This window comes from Melopsittacus undulatus, chromosome 5, assembly GCF_012275295.1.
Source record: "Melopsittacus undulatus isolate bMelUnd1 chromosome 5, bMelUnd1.mat.Z, whole genome shotgun sequence".
NCBI classification, from domain to species: Eukaryota; Metazoa; Chordata; class Aves; order Psittaciformes; family Psittaculidae; genus Melopsittacus; species Melopsittacus undulatus.
The window spans coordinates 55305386-55327175 of NC_047531.1; the positions used below are offsets into that span (position 1 = coordinate 55305386).

General features: G+C 40.9%; 1 protein-coding gene across 1 annotated transcript in view; it reads left to right on the forward strand.

The window, feature by feature from the left end:
• The window catches only part of TMTC1 (transmembrane O-mannosyltransferase targeting cadherins 1), a 145526-nt gene that overhangs the window by 66099 nt on the left and 57637 nt on the right, over positions 1-21790 (forward strand). The window contains exons 6-7 of the mRNA XM_034063247.1: positions 3754-3943; positions 17309-17430. Coding sequence (XP_033919138.1) covers positions 3754-3943; positions 17309-17430 — 312 coding nt within the window. The remainder of the gene's footprint in view (positions 1-3753; positions 3944-17308; positions 17431-21790) is intronic.

Genomic DNA, 21790 nt, shown 5'->3' on the forward strand with positions numbered 1-21790 from the left:
TGCCATGACAACACCTGCTACCTACAGGAGGAGTTGTGTTTTCCCGAACATGCCAGAGATACTGCAAAGTGAAAAGAAACACTTGATACCCACTGAAACTTCCATTTCCGTGTTCAGTTTGCAAATGAAAAAGAATGACTCTGCTGTAATGCAAATGTCTAGGGAAAATCTGATTGCCAGTTAAGAGGCAGATTCTTCCAGTCACCTCAGCAGTGATACTCTGACTTGTCTGGGATTAACTGATAGCCTGGGAGATGTTACAGGATTTTTCTCCCTTGGAATTTCAGCAGATGTGAACAGCAGTATAGGGAGGATCATTAATTTAAAATGTAATTCACTTAGTCAACTAATTAAAAGAAAATACTTTTGTTGCCATTTGCAGGTAGGCTGCTGAAATGCAATTAGTTCCTGGAATGATTCCAGGAATCTCTGAGTCTTCAAAATCTGCAGATTATTTCCTTGGGGTGTCAACTTTGGTGAGAGGGTTCTTCTAAAGTTTCTTCTGCATTCAGCTTTAACCCTGGTTAGCCTTGTGATATGAGAGCTACACGGATGTAGAGGAATAACATGTGCTTTCGAGAGCTGTAAGTAAAAAGCAGCACTGAATTGACAGTAACTATTATTAGCTTCCTGTTATTTTTCTGTTCCTAGTGTCTAGAATAGCGAAAGTTTGTGCTTTATTTTTTACAGCCATCCATATTCAAGGATAGGTTACCAATACTGAAAGCATATCCAAACTTTTGCTTGGATCAGAGCTTGCTCAAGACTTTTTTGCAGCTTGCAAACACCTTCTAAAATCAGGCAGCACCTTCCCTGCATCTTGCTTCTCTGCCTGCTGATGGCACATGCATGTTCAATGAGGGTGTTCAGGCTTGAAAATGAGACACATGGCCAAAGGGCTCTCCAGCAGAGTGTCTGGGCCAACCAGTTGACCTTACATAGATGGTTAACGACCGTCACAGGCTTTAATGTAGTTCAGTGCTGGTGACAGAATGTGTTTAAGAGACCAGTTATTGCTGTGATGGAACAGAGCAATTGCCCATCTCATCTGAGACCTGCCTCTGGGAGCAAGTTGTGCGCATGGCTCCCAAGGAAGATGGAAACCCCACAAGCACATGGAAAGGGAGACTTGTTTACAGACTTCTCCTGATGAATGTGTGTCCTGGAGAGTGTCTTCTCATCTTCAACAGCAGTTTGTCCCAACTTTCCACCAGAAATACATTTAACAGACACTAATCTGGCTAGTTCCTTTTAAAATTTGTTAAACTGACTCAATTTGTTATGGAAACAAACTGGGTTTAGTTATTCTGTGCTGCATAATGATTTAGCAGCTCCTGCCTTATCAATGAAGATGCAGAAAATCAACTAGACTGTTTTTAACTGCAGTGCTGCAGTTTGCAAAGATCCCAAATGTCTCATTCCGTCCTACCCAGCATCCCAGTTTGAGTAAGCAGGGGAGGATTTCTGGTGTGTGTTGTGGTTTGCATACAGACTTCCATGCATATTGTGATGCTTACTGAGAATGTTAATATGCCAGGACATAAAAGGACACTCCCTCCAAAAACTGGGCTCTCTTAAGACATCAAGAGCAAAACTATCCCAATACTTGTGAAAATCCTGTCTAATACTCACTCTTGTAACAACATCGTATGCCATGACACAGACTGACATAAATGGACATGCTTTTTCTTTTAGAAAGCGTTCTCAGCTTGGCTTTTAAATAAGTAGCTGTAAATAAATGCTGGCAACCTTTTCTGAGTCAATGTTGTAATGAGGCTGATACAGAAGTCTTTTTTTATTGTGGCCAAGCAGAGGTGGGGCCAGGCTACATGTAACATCAAGGAGTGAGCACCTTGGTGTGATTGAGCTCCATCAGATTTTGCATTGCTCTGTTCCTCTGTAATGCAGGCCAGAAAATATGGGCTTTATTATTAGAAAAGGCATATTTGTTTCTTGAGAAATACTGAATAATCAAAACTGTAAGAAAAGTTTGAGTAAAATCAGATTATGTTTTTGAGGGATGCTTTCTCATATGCAAACTGGCTTTTTAGTCGCTACCTCTCTTAGAAGATGGATTTTCTCTTTTCCCCTTGTTTACTACCTTGGGATGGGGAAAGGGATGAAAATGGGGGATGGAAGAGAAATGGATCAAATAGATGAAAAAATGTTGAAGTATTCAATTTTCCATCAGAACTGGGAGCTTAGAAAGATTTGCTGGGAAATGAGAATGTGCCTTGTCCGCTGTTTACAATGAAATGTTATTCCAGCTGTGTAAGCCCCCCTGCTTTTGGGTCACTGTGCTGCTGGAGACGTTTGGGGGTTTGGATGAGAAGAGAAACTGATATCCTAACAGTTTATGGTTATTTCAAACTGTTTTCAGAAAAATGTAGGCCTGTTTCATCCCTGTGTCTTGGGCCAACATTCATCTAGGAACTTCCTGCCTGCTTGGAGTCACATTTAGTTTCAGTGTCTTCCCCCTTCTGCCATAAATAGAATATTAATAAGTGAAAGGAGCTGCATTTTGACCCCAAACAAGCATGTTTGTAAGTGGCAAGTGAAACAATCCTCTGCGTACATGGGTTGATGTCTCATTGTTATCATTTTAATAAACCTGCTAAGGTATCATGGCAACTGGCTGTGAAAACAATGGTCAAAGCAGTCTCAGATGGAAGAAATCTTATGCAGGATAGAATATAATTTAATTTCTTGAGTATTTGCTGTCATTGCTGCTGTGTACGATGTGGCTTTTTCCATTTGCAAACCAAGGAAGGGTTTGTCTGTTCTAAGGCTGCCATAACTTCGCTTGTTTGACTTCACAGTTGCTGAAATAATCTTCAGCCTATTGCATACAAAAGTATTTAATCTGCTTTATATGTGGTGTGAGGCAGAAGCGCTTGTGGGCACGTAGATTCCAAGCAGCAAAAAGGTGGAGGGGTGAGGGGATGTTTTGATTTGATTTTTTTTTTGTTCCTAGTTTTCTTTTGTTTCTTGCTTTCTTTAGCCCAGTCGCACACATGCTGTTCTCGTTCAGTCTTCTGAAAGCCCTGCATACTTCCCAGAGGGCAGTATGTTCCTCATTTCTATTCCCCATTAATTTCCTCTCTATTAAGAATATTAATTGATGAAGATTACAACAATTTGAAAGGCTCCCTATTTGTCCATCATTTCTGTGGCACATCTCAGGCCCTACTAAGTGGTGATTGGATCAGCCAAGAATCGCCTTGTGCCTCCTTTCGTCTGTATTTTCTCTCTGCACTGGAATACAAAGACAGAGAGGTCTTGACTTTAATTGCTGAATATTATGCACATAGAAAAACTCCAAAATTGTAAGTCAAACCTAGCTAGAGGGATGTTTTGTATTGCAAGAATGATGCAGTGAAGTGGTTTAACAGGTCAATATATGTATCTGCCCTGTTATTCATTTATCATTGAAGCAGGGAGAAAATCAGTTAAAAAAAATCTAACATTCATGGAAGATAAAGATCTGTTAGTTTTCTAAAGGTTAGTGCACAGAAACCATGTAAATATTATTGATCTTATGTTATTTCTTTAAGTGACCTGTTGAAGTGCCCCTCACCTATGTTAGCATCTCTTTGTTGATAGAGAAGTACTGTGTGTTTAGAGGTTTTTTAGCTTGTTTGGTTGTTGGGATTTTTTTTTCCCCTTTTCCATAGTATATGGTAATGACCAAAGGAAAATATTTCATGTGTTGGCAGTTATTCCATATATTACATTACCTATATTCTTTTGCAGGCTTCTGACTTACTCCTACCTTCTGGCCTTCAATGCGTGGCTTCTGCTGGCACCCATCACCCTGTGCTACGACTGGCAGGTCGGCAGCATCCCTTTGATCGAGTCAATCTGGGATGCAAGGAACTTAGCTACCGTGTTCTTGGTACTGGTGATGACCTTACTCAGCCTACATTGCATAGCTGCATTCAAGGTAACACCAAAAAGTCATGAAATAGAATGTTTTGTTTAAAATATTCTGTTTCTTAACCTTCATATGAAATAGTAAGCACAAGCTTTCCTCTCAAATGCGTTGGACTGGTCCAATATCACGTAGGCAAGCTTCAAAGATGAAAATGTCCCCCTAGTTGAATGTCTCAGTCTCTAATTGGTGTGATTTGAGGGCAAAACTTGTCCTAGAGTCCTGCATTCCATTACCGTTATGGATCCAAACCCACTGAAGTTAAGTATCTCTGCCTCTGCCATAGTCATTAGGCTCTTTGTCACTTGCTTCAAACAGGACTGGGAACTGTCATCTGCAGAGCCATTTGAAAATGAAATCAATTACTGTATTCATACCTTTGCTGTGCTTCTGAAAGCTAAATGTTGGATACATCTTGATGAGAAGATTTCTCATTAGTGGAGTAATGGAATGTGGGAAACTGAAATGATCTGGAAGTTGTTATTTAGCATAAATAATATAGCTGGTAAGCTGTGCTTTGCAATTCAACATTTCAGATCTAACATTAATCATATTGTAGATATGACAGTGAGGTTGTACTAGACTTGTCAGAGATCAGACATGCACTTACATGGAATGTTTTTTTTGTGGATCATAGGTAATTACAAGCTATTCCTCCTTCAACTGTGTTGGAAGGAAAGTGCTGGTAATTATTATTGAAATAGCACAAAAGTTTTTCTTCCTTAAATGCATATATCTTTGAAAAGCATGTAGGGGAGTGTTAGGTTTTTAATACTTAGAATCATAGAATAGTTAGGGTTGGAAAGGACCTTACGATCATCTAGTTCCAACCCCCCTGCTATGGGCAGGGACACCTCACACTAAACCATGTCACCCAAGGCTTCATCCAGCCTGGTCTTGAACTCCGCCAGGGATGGAGCATTCACAACCTCCCTGGGCAACCCATTCCAGTGCCTCACCACCCTAACAGTAAAGAATTTCTTCCTTATATCCAATCTAAACCTCTGCTGTTTAAGTTTCAACCCATTACCCCTTGTCCTATCACTACAGTCCCATATGAATAGCCCCTCACCAGCATCCCTATAGGCCCCCTTCAGATACTGGAAGGCTGCTATGAGGTCTCCATGCAGCCTTCTCTTCTCCAGGCTGAACAGCCCCAACTTTCTCAGCCTGTCTTCATATGGGAGGTGCTCCAGTCCCCTGATCATCCTCATGGCCCTCCTCTCGACTTGTTCTAACAGTTCCATGTCCTTTTTATGTTGAGGGCACCAGAACTGCACACAACACTCCAGGTGAGGTCTCACAAGTTATGCTAAAATGTTCACGTCATGTATGCACTTCATTTTACCCTAGCAGTCTTCCCTCTGCTCCTGATAAGAGACAGAAAATGAACCAAATGGTTTGAGACTGCAGAGTCATTAATTTAGATTATACATTGACATATGCTCTATGGGAAATATGGGAAAATAGCCTTTTAGATATTCCCTAGTTCTACCTGCAGGTTGTACACTATCTTGTATTCCTCCTGCTTTTATTACTCACTGCTAGAGATATTCAGAAGTGTTTGTATTAGACCTAATCCTGTTCCCATGGAAGTTAATGATAAAATTCTCATTAGCACAGTACTGAACATTTCTGAAAAATCTTATCCCATATTCTTTGAAGTTTCGGTTGCTGTCAGTGAGATGAATGTTGTTGGTTTGCTGGGGAAAAAAATCTTTCAGGATTATGCAAAGACATTTGATATTATTTTATTTTGGGTGAAACGATAACCCAGAAGGATTCCTTTGGGTAACTGATGTATTCGTCTTCTGTCAAACTGCAAAACAAAATATTTCAAGACACTTAGTGCATTAAGTGCCTGGATTCTGTAGTATTTAACCATCACCTATTCTTGACAAAATGCTGTAATCATTCTCTGCTCTTCTTCCCTGCAATCCCACTGTAAACATGGAAGTGGTAACAGTTCCTCAGGGTCAACATGCTTCCCCCAGCCCTAGGTATGATTAGAGATAACTGAAATATTCTGCTTTTCGGGATATTCTAAATTTCGGAACCTGTATTCTGTTTCATGTTTAATGATTCTTATTACTATGGTGGTACTGCCATAAGTGGTATGAAGGTGATTGTGCTGAGTAGTGTGGATTGTTGAGGAAAGCAAACAGTAGAAAGTGACACGTTTCCTGGAAATGCATTATTCCGTTTGGCTTTGGACATTTTTGGGAATATCTTCCACAGTGAGTAAGGGAAAGTTCAGGTCACATGAACTGCAGGCACAATTGTATTAAGCTCTCAAGAAAGCTTCTTTCCAAATGCAACAGCCTTTCATATATTACTGCTCCCTCCAAGAAGAACCATTGTTCTGTCAAGCCCCAGACAGGCTATTTCTCATTATTTTGTAGGTTGTAGGCAGCATGAGAGACATCAGTTGATTTTTCACATTGCATAAAGTAAGATATTCTGCATTCTTTCTGAAGCAAACACACAGAACTGTCCTAGCAGCCTTTTTTTTTTCTTCCTCATTTTTCATTGCAAAGTCTAACCTGGAAGCAGCAACTTGCGATTTTCTAAGGAATGGTTTTAGAATGAACAGTCATGCAGTTTGTTTCATTTGAGTGTGCAGGTACACAGGGCTAAGAGAGGAAAAAAACTTATATTTGTTCTCAGTGGCACTGACACTTTCCTTTCTGTGGTACAGAGAATGGAAATGCTAGAAATTATTTTGGCAGGAGTGAATACATTTGTGCATTGTACACAAGAACTGATTTTTAGTGGTAAGAGGCAATGCGTGTGCATCTAAACAAGCTCACAGGAGACGTGCAGAATATATTACATGGAATGTAATTAAGAGAATGCATGTATTGGATTTCTGCCTTTGTTGCCTTTGAATTTTAAACAGGGCTAATTTGTTGTTGACGTTTGTGATTAGGGTAATAACCCTGTTGTTAGGTATGTGTAGTGCTGATAAAGGACATCTAAGGCAAGAAGCTGTCTTGTTCTGTTTCATTTTGAGAATGTTGTTATACCTCAGAAGGAGAAGAAACAGTATAAGATTTCTACCCGTAAGTACTTCACTTGGAATATGTGTGTTACTAGATGGAGGTGTTCATGCTCCTGTATGAAGACAGGCTAAAAAAGTTGGGGCTGTTCAGCCTGGAGAAGAGAAGGCTGCGTGGAGACCTCATAGCAGCCTTCCAGTATCTGAAGGGGGCCTATAGGGATGCTGGTGAGGGGCTATTCATATGGGACTGTAGTGATAGGACAAGGGATGATAGGTTTAAACTAAAACAAAGGAGATTCGGGTTAGACATAAGGAAGAATTTCTTTACTGTGAGGGTGGTAAGGGTTAGGGTTAGGGTTGCCCAAAGAAGTGGTAAATGCACCATCCCTGGCAGTGTTCAAGGCCAGGACAAAGCCTTGGGTTTCACCGTCTAGGATGAGGTGTCCCTGTCCATGGCAGGGGGGTTGGAACTAGATGTTCTTAAGGTCCTTTTGAGCTCAAACCGTTCTATGATTCTGTAAGAGAGCTTTTCAGTTTGTTATTGTTTGGAGAGAGAAGCCTCCCTTCTCATCATCCTCATGCACTGTCACTGTTGTCCTCCTTTCTTAATGAGAAAGTCATTGAAAAATTGCTCTGTGTATTTCTTGTATATAACTTTCATCCGCTGGGTTGTTTTGTCTGCGTAGTGCTATTTCCCTTTGCTTATTGGCTAAAGAGCTCTCCATGAGCCGCTCCTCAGGAAGGACTTGTTACTCTGCAGTGTTTAGGTGCACAGCCTTGCTTATCTCTTGCTGTAGCCATCCATACCACACATGACAATTTCCATTTTCAGAATGCCTGACAGGGGTAAAGAGAAGGCCTGCTCCTTGTATCTCCCACTGTTGGACTAAGGGACCTTGCTGTTATCTGTGGCCAAGACTTTTCCATAGTGACATCGTTTCCTGGTGGCAGGAATTATTAAGCAGCTCCTGGAAATTTTGATACTTGATTTTTTTTTACTGCACAGATGTCAGGCATGCTCTGCAAATTGCCTCTCTTAAGATGTTCTAGCCAAGGTGCCAGGAGTCACCAGAGGGTCCTGAAATCCTCAGGTTCTGTTCAGCTGTTTGCAATGAACTTCCCCTCCCTGTCTGGTTGGGCTTCAAGTAGCATGCAGGGTATGTGGCAAAGGCTGGGGATGCTATTGCAAATACCTGCATCCCAGAGAAATAATGATAGTTGGGAAAAGAGAATGAGATTTGTACATTGTTCATTTTCAAAGACAGCCTCAACTGCAAGGCATGGATGTGGTCTGTCTTCCAGCTTTGGGACTAGGAAGATTACAAAGATACCAGTGAAATGGATGAAGCACTTTTCCTGGTTGCCAAGCACACCAGTTACAAGGCCAGAGAAATAATGTCTGATGCTTCAAATGGCCACTAGTGTACCCAGGGGCACATAGTGCTGCCTTCCTATGCTAGAAGAAATGGCAAGCACCTCGTGAAGTAGAGAGAGGACAACAATTCTTGGTGTATTGTCAGGACAACAGTTATTTCTTTGGTATTCAGAATAATTCAATAAGCATGAAAGGAAGACCCTTTAGATGTTTAAAACGCCACTCTGAGTGGCCTTTCTAGGAAGCTGCGTAATCAGTAGTGTGATTAAAATGCAGCTTGTCTTGTAGTTGTAGCTGTGAAGATATGTACAGAGCACATGATGGCTCAAATTCCACTTTCTATATGTTACCTGATCTGTGGAGGGCTGATAGTGGGAAAACACATGTGTGTGATGGGGTAATCCAGAGCAAAGGGATCTGAAAAACCAGTTTGAAACAGTAGCTTTGGTACCTGACCAGTCTTGGGGGTGAATGTATTGTGCTTCATGCTGCTTGGTCCTTGTATTACATTTATACTCATGACCAGCACATGGAGGTACCTTATGGTGGTTCATGGCACCTTCTACTTCTCAGCAGTAGTACATAATGACATGCAGCAGTTTGCTGTGTCTGAGGAGGGAGTGCTACTTGCATTTCACATTAGTAAAAAAAATAGCTGTAGTGTCCTCTAGGATATACCTTTTTAAAGAATATGTTTTGCTGTTTTTTGATGTGGCTACATGTGATACACAATGTTGTGATGTTTTTTGGTTTATATTCATTACAATATGACTGAGATGTATATTATTATCCTGATCTTTCATATGCTACTGTTGGTTGTTTTTTACTTCAGGTCTAATTTTAAGGTAATGCTGCTTCTTTACATTTCTGTGCATAGTACTTCTTAGCCAAAAGAAGGCATATTATAGCAAAGTATTATGACTTTAATTTGTGCTGTAATTGGCACCATATTGCCATTTAAGTGGCGGGTTGTATGTATGAATATCATCTAAGCATATTCCTCAGTCACGCGCAGACTATATTTCTTAGTTGACAATGTTTAATACCATCAAGGAGAGAAGTGCATTTGCATCTTCTCTTTGTGTGCATGTTTCTGTTGTTTTTACTAGAACTCATTATGTGTATTCTGTCATGCTATTTACTTTACCCTGCACTCCTGAGACCTTTGCCTCGTTTCCCAGGTTTGGCATTTCATTAATAAATCACAGCTTACAGACCTTTCTGGGGAACAATTGCCTTTTGTAATATTCTACAGTCGTACATAGTTAGAAAGTATGTCTAGCAAGATTCATATGCCACAATACTTCTAGAACAATACCTGCTTCAAAGGCATGGCAAGGTGAATAAGGCTATTTATTGACAGAGTCTATCAGACGAGCTGGAAACCACAGTCATTTTCATAAAAGGTCCATTTAAAATAAATCCTGCTTTCATTTTCCTGAGGGCTCACTTGAATTCCTTCCACATACAGAGAAGGTCAGGACTGATGCTCTTAATCCTTAGCAGCGAGGTTTTTCTGTGCTGCTTCTGTTGTTAATATTTGCTGCGGGGAGAGAGTAATAAGCCAGAACGACTCTGTTTAGTGGAAGCTGGAGGAAGGGGGAGGAACCCCTTGTGCGTGCCCTGTGTGTCCCACTGGACATGCTTCTGCTCTGCTGAGTGCCGCAAGCAGATCAGGTGTGGATTCCTGGTGGGGCTGGGAGAAACAGGAAAACTTTCCCAAGGCGTTTGTTGTGCCAGCTGACACTCAAGTGGAAGAAGGAACCTTCCTCAGTCTGTATGCCATTGCTGTTCTGAATTAAAAAAGCGAAAGAGCTGTCAAAATACCTTTTGCATCAGGTTTATGTTTTTTTCCTGGTAGATGTTTGAAATACCAGGTTTGGAGTGTGGTACTCTGAGTAAATACAATAGCTGAAGTAGTTCTGATTTGGCTCACTGTAAAGATCTTGCTAAATGGGCTCTCTCCTGCAGGAGTTTTATCACCCTAGGTAGGTCATTTTCAAAGGTGCAGGTAGTTCTGCCATTATCAGCATATTAACACTGAATTGCTATGTTGCCAAAGATACTCTTTTTGTTTCTACCATTTTCTTCTGGCTTGAGTTAATATTTCAAGACCCACTGAGGCCTGAAAGGTTTTTTGAGTGGCAGAATAGTAGGCATAATAGGAGAGGGTAGGTGGAATAGAGAACTAGGAAATTTATAGCTGGGGGTGATAATGATATTTATTGTGGCTATTTGGTCTTAAATGTTTGCGTGCCAAGCTATTGTGTAATTTTTGTTAGGGTCCTCTTGTTATTCATTACCTCTTAAAAGCAAGCTCACTGTGAACAGAGTTGCTTTTCCAGACATCATGCTTTTACGCAGTGGAAGCAGTGAGCATGTGTTTAAATTTCACGGGTTTTTTTTCCTTCTTTTCCCCTCCACCATGTAGTGAAGCCACCTGCTGTCACAGAATGAAAGGGAAGAGCAAAAAACAACCATAAGGTCAAAAGCATTATTCTAATTCCTGGAGCAATTTACTGACTTTCCTGTTTCCTTTTGGAATGTTCCACTTCTCTTGCAAAGATGTACGTGCTCCTGCATCCTGCTCAGATCGGTTTGTCAAGTGGTATTAGAGGTTGCGGAGATTAGGAATTGGAAAAATGAGTTTATATCTTCAGGGAATTTTGGAAACCTGAGTAGGAAAGACCTTACACAACTGAATGGGTGGATAGCTGGGGACTACAGGGGAAAAGAAAGCAGTAGTTGTCAAAATTTTACTTTAAGATACTAAAATAAAACCTGAAGTATCAGTAGAATGTACTTCTGTGCCTTGCTATGGGTTATGAGATTGGGAAAGGACTGCTTTCTGCTTTTATTCTGTAATTGAAAGCCTGAATTCCAGAGCTGTTGAGCATCCCCAGTTCTCAGTGATGTAACTAAAGCTTTAGGCACTTTCAGCATTTGTAAAAGTAGGCTGTTTTGTCTGCTGGTACAAACCAGTACTTGCTTCCTTCTGAAAATGGAAAATGAACAATCTCGTTAAAGTGGTCTGAGATTAGGGTGCCAAGGATTTCTCTTCAGATAAGCCTGGGTCAGTAAGTCAATGATACTTTCAAGGGTTTTGATTTGCTTTCTGACTGGTGTATGTTTGCCTGTACACCAGTTCCTGAATAGGTGCTGCTGCTGGTGAACGGGGAAGTAGTTTCTGTGTTGCTGAAAGCTTCAAATAGGATCAACATGTCACGTAATTAATAAGCAGTTAGTAGTGATGGTCAAAATACTCTTGGAAATCCCAATGGCTGTCTGTGAAATACAGCATTTGCTTAATTCTAGTCAGTAGTAACTGGGTGGTTTTGTCAAGACTTAGATGATCACCAAGGAGAATGGAGCTATTTTAGGAAGACAGTAAGTTGCTAAGACTGGCATTCAAGCAGCTGGCGCTACTGAAGATGCCTGTTTTTTTATGAGATGGAAGAATAAAACTCCTGATAAATTGAAGTGATTACAGAATTTGTGGCTTTTTTGTAGGAGCAGGCTGATTAAGCCTAGTGTCTGAGCCAGGTTTGAAGCTGGGAAGTTACCTTTCCCTTACCAAATGTCTGAGTTTTTCAGACCATCTGTTGACACCTGATGTTTGGTACATGGGAAGTGGTGGCACAGGCAGCAGAGAGAAACAGCCACAGGTCCACAGTGCCCTTCTGTTTGGCCACAGAACATAATGATGTACTTGTCCCATCCTGATTTCTGATGGTGACCTGAAGACCATGTTGATGGTACATGGAGCATGGTACAGCTTTGCCATGACTCATTTGGGCCTGCATCAGTAAGGCAGGTCTTGGGAACACCCACTGCTTGCTTCTGCAAGCTTCACGTCAGCTGTGAAGGAATGAAGCCCAAGGGTTGGCTCCCAATTAGCTTAAGTTTGCTTTTTATCACCTTGTGCAAGAATGCAGTGTGAACTTGAAATGTCCCTTTTATCTTTGGTACCATATATGTGGAAACTGCAAGAGCACATGCTTGCAGATCCTGACCTCTTGCCAGGTGAGATGCTGCCAGTGATTTGGTGCAGGCAGATGAGAAGTCATGTTGCTGAGCTGCTTGTGGCTTCACAATGGACTGGTACAACTATACCAGTCATCGTACATGAATAAAGTTTGTGTGTAGTTTGCGCTATCAGTTTGCACAAATGGATGTTAGGAATAAATTGAAAAAATGTAATCCTCTGTCTGTGGTCTACAGTCAGTCATGTAGTTTGTTTGCATTTCTGTGTCTCTTTTGATGGATAATGCACTTACCTCCTAGGTCTGCAAGCATTTAAAAACGTGTAATAGCAATCATTGCTTTTATACAGTCACGCACTACCAACTTTCCTGGATACCAGCTTTTCCGTGCTCGCAGTCAGATGTTCCAAGCATAATACCTCACTGCCTGCAGTGGACCATCCAGAGCTCACTGGCAGAGGGTGATTTATCCTTTTGGTAGGAAGGAAGTCTTTATTGCATGGAGCTCTTGGTTCTAAATGGTGGAGAGGTAACACCTGCCTCATTCTCAGTATAAACTATTAAGAGGAAGAAATTGAACCCATTTGATTGCCACCTTCCCATCGAACAGGAAGGCACGTATAAACACCTTCAGAAGCATTCCAAGGTAGAACAGGATTTGCTTGGACTTGTTTGCCCAGCTGCTGTCTCCTCCAAGGTGACACTTTGTCCAGCTGACAGGGGGGTTCTCCTCACAGCTCAATTTTCCAATGCCTCAGCCTTTGGAGGTGCCAGGGGATGTTAACATGTGCAAGACTTAATGGATCTGGCACCTCAGACAATGTTTCCTCAAGGGGAAACACAGCAAATTTACAGTGGGCTTATGCAAGTCCACAGTTTATGATAGGTATGTCAACGTAATCTGCATACCTCCTGCACTTCTACTTTGTAGGCTTTGGCTTGTAGAAGACGTGATCTAACAATAGTCAGCAAATAATCTAACTGTAGTCAGCAAATGTTTATTTGTAACACAGAAATATGTCTTGTATGTAATAAAGGAAGTTCCCTTTCAGTTGTAAACTCAAGATTTTCTTCTTTTTTCCCCAAGTTGCCAAGGAAGTAATTTTTGAGATTTATTGTTTTTTCGGTTGATTTTGGCCTTGAATGGATTCTTTCCTATTTTGTTTGAGATAGTGTGACAATTTTCTTGTCTTGCCTTTGGGAGAAAAAGTGGTGCTCTTTAGTTCTTCATGTCTATGAGAAGCAGCAGGTTAAAAAAGTTCTTTGCTGTTTTTTGGCTTGGTTTCTTGGGTTTTGTTTGTTTTTGTAACAATGTAGTGAAGGCCTAATTGTAATTAGAGGTAGATGTTGGCTTGTCTTTAACAAAAGGAATCATTCCTAGGTTAAATCAAAAGTGGGCTTTTTTTACCCCCAGAGAATTCTGTGACAGATAGGAAGGCAAACTTTCCAAAAGAAAGCACTGTCTTTAAGAAGGAAGGAGATGTGTCTCTGTAAAAGGAATGAAGTAATCTATAGCTTCTATACTAGCTCTTCTTATTTTAAGGAAAAGGGAAGACAAGTAAAATTGCCTACTACTCTTTAAAAGCTTTGACTATTGTTTCAGGCTGTCTTTAGCTCAGCTGTCTCTTAAGTGAGCTCCTATGACCAGAGTAGTTAAACCAAATGAATGGTCCCAATATTTTTTTGTTTGTTTGCTTGTGGGTTTTTTGTTTTATTCCCTTAAATATGTAACAAGCTACATGTTCGGTTGTTGTTTTTTTTTCTCTAAACAACACATGGAGGACATCTATGGCTTGTGTTGGATGGAAGATCCTGCTGCCCTCTGTTCCAGCAGCCCTAGAATACCAGTCTCCAACATTCTTTCGCCATTCTGTTGTGCTTGTCTACTCATTTGTAAATCTATCAGTCCCCCCAGGGGAAGGGAGATTAAAAGGTGAATCTACTAAGTAAATTTTGATAGGGGAAGAATGATAAAGGAAAATATGGTGTCTTACGAGACTTGTGCTGTTAGCTTTTAGCTGTCTACAGTTATCACCTGCGATACACAGAATCCTTTCAACATCTCATGGTTGCATTTCTGTCCTTTTTTGTGTTTTCTCTGAGCTGCCTAGATGAGCGGATGTTAGCCCTTGCTGGGAAGGCAGGGATGGATAGCTCTGCTGTGCCACCAGCCCTCACAAGGCTGGGACAGAAGAAAGTTCAGTTCTTCCATCAGGGCAACGGCTGGGTTTTGCTCATTATCTAATCAGTCAGTAGAAACTATTTATGGAAATGAGAAATAAGATCTAGCTGAGAATAGGATGATTTTTTATTTCTGTATAAATTCCAAACTGTGGGCAGGGCTTCCTGCCCAGGGGCTCTTCCCAGCCTCTCCTCCTGGGCAGGACCCAGCCACAGAGCCAAGGTGTCAAATACATGAAATGGCTGTACAAATTTCGGGAAAGTTAATGGCTTGGTAGAGGAGAGAAACTCAAACTGAATTCTGGAGTGACCGCAGCATGAGCTCAGCAGTTTGACTTGTTGGCTTGCAAGCAACAAAATCAGGTAAAGCCTGGCTCTCAAGAACCATCTCTTCACAAATGCCTCGGCCTGAACTGAATGCTTTTAAAAGGGTACTGCCAGATGTTTCTTGTTTCAGAAATAAGTAGCACTAAGGAGGGCTCTGCTGCTCTGTGCTGCTGGTTTGGGAGTGCTGAGCTCCTGTCTCTGAGCCCTGCCTGAGGGACTGAGCTGGCAGCCCCCAGTGGCATTGGAATGTGACTTGTGGAGAGAGAAAGGGCATGCAATACCGTTTTCTCCTTCAGCTGAGATAATTCCTACATTTTCTTCTTTCCCATTTCATGTACAGGTTTATTTATCTTTCTCCAGAATTCAGTTTCGTTTGCTTATCTGCAGTGCTGCAGCTTTGAATAACACTGTGTCCTTCCTAGAGATGCTAACCAGAGGTTCCTTTCCCAATTACTGGCTTAATGAACAACAACTGGAGAAATACTTTATAGCTGGTTCATTTGAAATCAAGAACATATCTTAGGAACGGAGAACATTTTATGCAGTAGCAGTGCACTCCTTTTGGTCCAACATACCTTCTTTGTTGTTAAACCCCTGGATTTGGAGTAGTGACAGCAAATGGGCACCATAATTGGGCCAGACAAGGTGGGAAGAGAGTGTCAAATAGCAGGAAAGAAATGGAGTACATGTCCAGAACTGGGTGTCAGGGAAGTTGGAGTTTAGCTAGGACTGATAATTTTAATTCAGACTTGAGTAATCATTTTTAATCCTCTTTCCTTTTTCCCATTCAATTTTCTATTGTAATTAAAAGCCAAATTGACCATTACCAGTCATCTATGCTCATCAGTTTTATGGATTGGTGTCAGCTTCAGCTCTGGGAATAATGTATTTTAGGCAGTGGTGTGACTGCAAGAAGGCAGTAGTAGCTCTCATTCCAAGACACTGAAAGAATGGATAATAGAAGCAGGTAAACGTGGTGCTCTATAAAGCAGGTATTGATAAAGAAGTCTAGAGACATAAATTCTTCTCCTCTCACTGCTTCACGTTTCCTCATTGAGCCAGGGGAAGTCAATGCAGTTTTTTTGTGATCCTGCAGTTTAGCTCCTTGAAAGCAACATCAGCGCCTCCTGACCTGTACCCTTGCATTTGGTACCCACAGGAAATGTTTTTCCCACAGAGTGGATAGATATATTTTAATACAGGGACTTCTGAATTTCAGCCACTGACTAGGCCAGTGGTAACTGGTGCCTGTAGCTACACAAAAGCAAGACAGGTTCTACTGCTTCCACATCACTGATCGGGCTTCATTCCTTTACTCAAATATCTTGTTTAATGTTTCCCTTCAGTAAAGAGAAGTCAATATGCTCTCCAAAGTTGAGAAATTGCCCACAACAATTAGAAATGCTGCAACCATAAATGTTGCATGTTTCTAAGCGTGACAAAGCTTCTCTCAATGGTTGCCAAAGGGTGCTGCAGCAGTTCATGAGGCAGTGGTATAGCAGGGCAGGAAGGTGCAGATGGCTGCCTGGGTGATTTAACAGACCCAGTGCTACACTTCTGTTAGCCTGATGACATTCTTTGGTATCACTGACAGAAAGCATGAGCTTATTCACCCTCTTGGGGTGGAGCTAAGTTAACATTCCCGAGGAGGCTTGGGTCTCCTATGGCTGCAACAGCGGCTGCTCCTAATGGCATCCTGAGAGGCTTGTGTTGGCCATAAAGATCACAGTTGATTTGAAGTGCATGTGGCAATTCAATTTCTCCTCAAAGAGCAAGCCAACATTAAAGTGAGCTCAAGTGAAGGGCATTAACTGAGCTCAAGTGAAAGATGTTAATTTTAGCATCTAGCATGTTTCAAATTTCCAACTCTGTATGAGTATGGAGGCCTTGTGTGCAAAAGTATCATTTCAAGTTTAGATATTGTCTCCAAAGGGTTAAAATGACTGCGTTTATATGCCATTTGGGGCTAGTTTTCTTTACACAAAATGTGACTGATTGAACAGCTTTTTCTCAGTTAATAAACATTCAGGATTGAACACAGCAGTCTGTGTGTGCAATACGCATTTGTGTGTTTACATACAGCCAGAGTGTGGTAGACATGCTAATGTATACATACACACTATTCCAAACTTATGTATTACCCATTTTAGAATCATAGAATGGTTAGGGTTGGAAGGGGTCTTAAAGATCATGGGTTATATTTTAAGTGTTACTTATGCCATCTCAAGAGAGTTGCATACAATAGAGCTGACCTTGGAAAAGATACCAAGGATAGTAATACACACTGTGGTTAGTGTTTGTGCACTTTCTGGACATATGAGAAGCACAAACAGTGTGTATATATAGAAGAATAGCATCTTGAAATAATTTATTTTAAATGCAAAGCATATCAAATATTAATCTAAGTTGCCTTTTTCATATATAAGAAACTCAAAAGGAAAGGGGAAAGTTAGTGGTGAATTAAGTTGGATTTGTTTAGTTGATATTTGTTTAATTTTGTGTTATTGCAGAAACTGGAACACAAAGAAGTTTTGGTTGGCTTGTTGTTCCTGGTTTTCCCATTCATCCCAGCCAGCAACCTCTTCTTCAGGGTGGGATTTGTGGTGGCAGAGCGAGTCCTTTACATGCCGAGGTAACTATTGTAATTGAATTCCTTTCTAATGAGACCACCATCCCATTTTGTAAAAGCAGGCACAATTGCTTCTTTTCTTTTACAATACTTCAAACATTATATTGCTAGTCAGTGTACTCTCCGCCTTTCAGTTTTGGTGTGATAGCATGAGACATTTTATAGTTGGTTGAGAGCAGGTTTTTTTGCTGTGCCTGAAACAGCTCAATACAGAGATTAGCTGTTGTTTTTGAAGATAGACCTCCAAGACTCTCTTTTTTAGTAGTATTATCAACTTACATTGTTTAATGTCTTTACCTTAAGGAAAGCAGCCGAAAAGTTAATCTGTCACATTTTTATTGTGGTATTGCTCAGCTTTCCCACTACATTAGGTAGTCAGTACAAACAAAGGTGACTTGCTGTCTTAAAAGGGTGTTGGCATCAGATGTGAAAATACGCGCATGACCTCCTGCCTGTAAGCTATTGACTGCATGCCCATCTAAGAGGGCAGGATTTGCAGTTGTTGAAGAGGATGAAGAAAAGCCAGCCACTTCTCCTCCATCCCTCAACCTCTGCCCTGGGATTTCTCTCAGCTTTCAGTTGCTAACAGTTATCACTTCAGCAGTCTGGATGCTTCTGATTGCATTTACTCAAGGACAGCTTGGTGTCCTTAATTCTGACATCTCCACGGAACCCAGACCAGAGGCTGAGGTGGCAGTAAGAGGGTGTTCATCCAAGATGCACCAGACCTTGCCTGTTTCACAGAATCACAGGATGGTTGAGGTTGGAAAGGACCTCTGGAGGTCATCTGGTCCAAACCCTTTGCTCAAACAGGGCCACCTACAGCCAGTTGCCCAGGACTATCTACAGACAGCTTTTGAATATCTCAAAGGAGAGAAACTCCACAACCTCTTTGGGCAATCTGCGCTGGTGCAGTTTGTTCCAGCTATGAGTATAAAAGGTAATTCCAGGATGCTGCAAGTGAGAAAGCCTAATTCTGTCCTTGAGTGCAGAAGGTCAGCATCTGTTATCTCTAGTGGGAGCTGCTGTTGTGGAGCTGTTGAAAAAGCACAAGTCTTCAGTTTCATTCTGGATTAATTTGTGCTAACTGAAACAATAGTTTTATCCCACAAAATGTTTAAATTGTATTCCCCAGAAAACATGGATCCGAAAATCCTAAGAAAAATGCTTACAGGTGTTCTTTTGCAAAGCCCTATGCATATTCTGATCATCATTTGTATAAGCACTATCACAGAAGGGCTGCTTGTTGGTGTAAAACTCAGGCTGTGTGGGAGCTGTTGTATTTATTACAAGCTTCTCATGCAGTTAGACTGGATCTCTGTGCTCTGCTATATACTGATATGCTTTTGGGGTCAAATCCTGCTGATTTCATTCACATCACTAACATTTCTTTTGTTTGCTGAGAGTATACCTGAAAGTATAGTGAGTGAAAGTTGTTCCTTGGTGTTATTTTGCAAATGATACCCTCAACTAATGGATCCTGCATCATTTCAAATTAACTTGGAAATCAGATTGCTTTTAATTCATGTAACAGAAAATGAGGAAACACATGAAAGCGCAAAGCTATTAAGGAAACAGTCAGCTGAACGCAGGGCTGTGTTGAGTGGTTGCATTTCTGAATCTCAAAAGAACTGCAGAAAATACTTCAGTTGTCAGCAGTTCCTGGTCCTCCTCCAGATGAGACTGCTGATATAATGAGAGGAGGGGCAATGAAGAAGAAAAAGGGATATGTTTGTGCAGAGAAAATTAATCAGCGTTAACATGTATGCATATATAATATATAATGCTTTTCATCTCCCTGAGGGCTTTGCAAATATATGACCTACAAAGTAGGCAATTGATAGATCCTGTTGGTTTTTCATTTTTCCAGGCAGGAAAACTGAGGTAGACGATAGATTAAATGATATATCTGGAGTACGTCTGTGTCAGAATCCCCTGATATCTCATACTTTGCTCAGGTCACTCATGCCCTGCTTTGCAATATTTAGTCTTTGCTCCTATCCCAGGCTGGCAGGCAGCTGGCATTAAAAGGGAAGGCAAATCCTGGCAGTTTATGGGAATGGTGGGCAGTTTAGTTTCTAGCTCAAGGATCTCGAGAGAGCTGAGCTCTTGCCTATTACCAAGAAATGAGCTCTCTTGCATCCTGTGGGTGCAAAATGACATGAGTGGTGAGGGGAGCTTCTATGAGTGTTCATGACTATGGAAGAACGAACATAATGTGTGTGGGGTTTGTTTGGTTTCTGTTTGTCTGTTTGTTCCTCCCCCACCTTGGGAGCATGGCAGTTTAATAACGATGGCTTTAGGAAGCACTCATGTTCTTTATTTAGAACAGCCTTTAGCAGTTCTCTTCGGGATTTTCTTATTCTTTACTATTCCTTCCCTAAAATTCAGTTAGCACATCAGAGGTGGTTGTTCAGCTATATTTAGACAAAAGTTCTCAATGAGGTGGAGAGAACTCGGTGATCTATGGTTTTGGGCTTATGCTGGAAGGTGTTTTCCTATCTCTGTTTCAAGTAATAGCCTTTATTAGTATTTATGGATGTGACAGCTGTATATGCCTGTCGCAGCCTGAAGCCCTAATTTGGTGTTGCACAGTAGTTACCTGGGCAAAATGTCAAGCATTTTCTTTTCAATCTAAGTTAAGTAAGGACCCAAGGATTTATGTAAAAGATGTTGTAAATAGAAAGGAACAGGGAATAAGCCTTTAGCTTGATGTCTAATTATATGGCTGGGCCTTGCCTTCTGGGGATTGATGAGTATTTGGAACAATTCCTCTTCTGTCTGCAAGCTGTGCCTCAGGGGAGAGGGATATAAGCTAAGTCAAAATGGTTGAATGTTTTCTTTAATTGGCTTTAACAAACCACAAATATTTGGAGAAAATATTTCTTGTGTTTAGTTTTTATTTGGGGCTTACAAGCACTTATTTGTTAAAATCAGGATCTTAATAATGGTATTACTATAGCCTGAAAAAAAATCAAAGGAAAACTATTTGTATTTCAATTTCTAATTTTCATTTTGCTGTTGTTCTCTTATCCTTAAGAGGGGAAAACTTGTTTTCAGGAGGGCTAGGGGGATGGAATATGTATCTTGGAAGTGTTAGCCAGGATACAACTCTCTAGACCACGATTTCCCAAAGAGACATCACAATAAATAGCTGGATCAGTGAAAGACTTAAACCACTAAATTTTTTTCCCCTCTTCGAAACGTAGATATGAGAACGCTTGCTGCCTATCTGCTAATGTGCTCAGAACACCACAGACAGCTTGATTCTTTGAAAATCCAGAACAGCTATGTACATGCAGGTATTCTGAGCTGTGAGCATTTGTCTGTACTTAGCGCTAGCTTGTCCTCTGTGTTGCCCTTCACCATGCAGAAACTGGAGAGGCAATGGAAACTCATTGACCATCCGGGGGCTGCCTGCCCTACTGACACATCAGCAGAATTAAGGTTGCTCTCACCTCATGGATCTTTCCTATCAATCAGAGCTATTTCTACATCTTCCCCATCTTTCACTGCTACCCTCATAGCAGCAGCTCTTGGCAGGGCTGCTGTATTGTAGCTGGACAACTTCAGCTGTTTTCACAACCTTATATGAACCAACAAATCAACCAAAACACTGCTACATGGCCTATTTCCAATCTGCTGAAAGCAATAGGCAAGTCAGTGGTACCTGCACCATTTTTGGGCAATGAGTGAGTTGCAGCTACTCTTCCCCAGCACAGGCAATTATGAGTTGCTGTCATTTTCTTTTATTTCTTTTTTTCTTTTCCTGTCTCCTCACTCCATCAAGAGTTGGTGTTGCAATCCTAATTGTCAATACTAGAAGATGAGATAACTGCTATATACAGGATGGCATTTGCTTCAGCATCCATCTCAAAATCTGCAAGAAAGCCAGCATCTAGAAAAAAGTGCTTGCACTTTTCAGGAACTAAACACATGTTAAAGCCTTCCCTGTGCCATAGCAAAGCAGACACCATATGAATTCCTGCATTTGCATAGAGCATATTTTTGATTTTTGTGCTGATGCATTTGTTCCAATTAGTGTAATTCCATACATTATTAACTTTTGGAAAACAAAACCACCCAAAACTGGTAGCTAGTAGAATTGTCTGTAATTTTTGTGGACCTGAATATCTCTGAGCAAAGTCCGTTTGCTTATAGGACAGCCACTTGAGGATGGGATTTACTGGTGCTTCTTTTTTCTGGGAGCATGTAACTCTTTCCACTTTATTTTCATTTTCTTGAAGACCAGTTTTATAATGGGATGGTGGTGTGTTTTCAGTTTCCTTTGACACCTTTTCTTTAACATTATTTGAAGCTATGAGTTCATCAGGAGCTGAATTCCTGTTTGCCTTTCAGAATT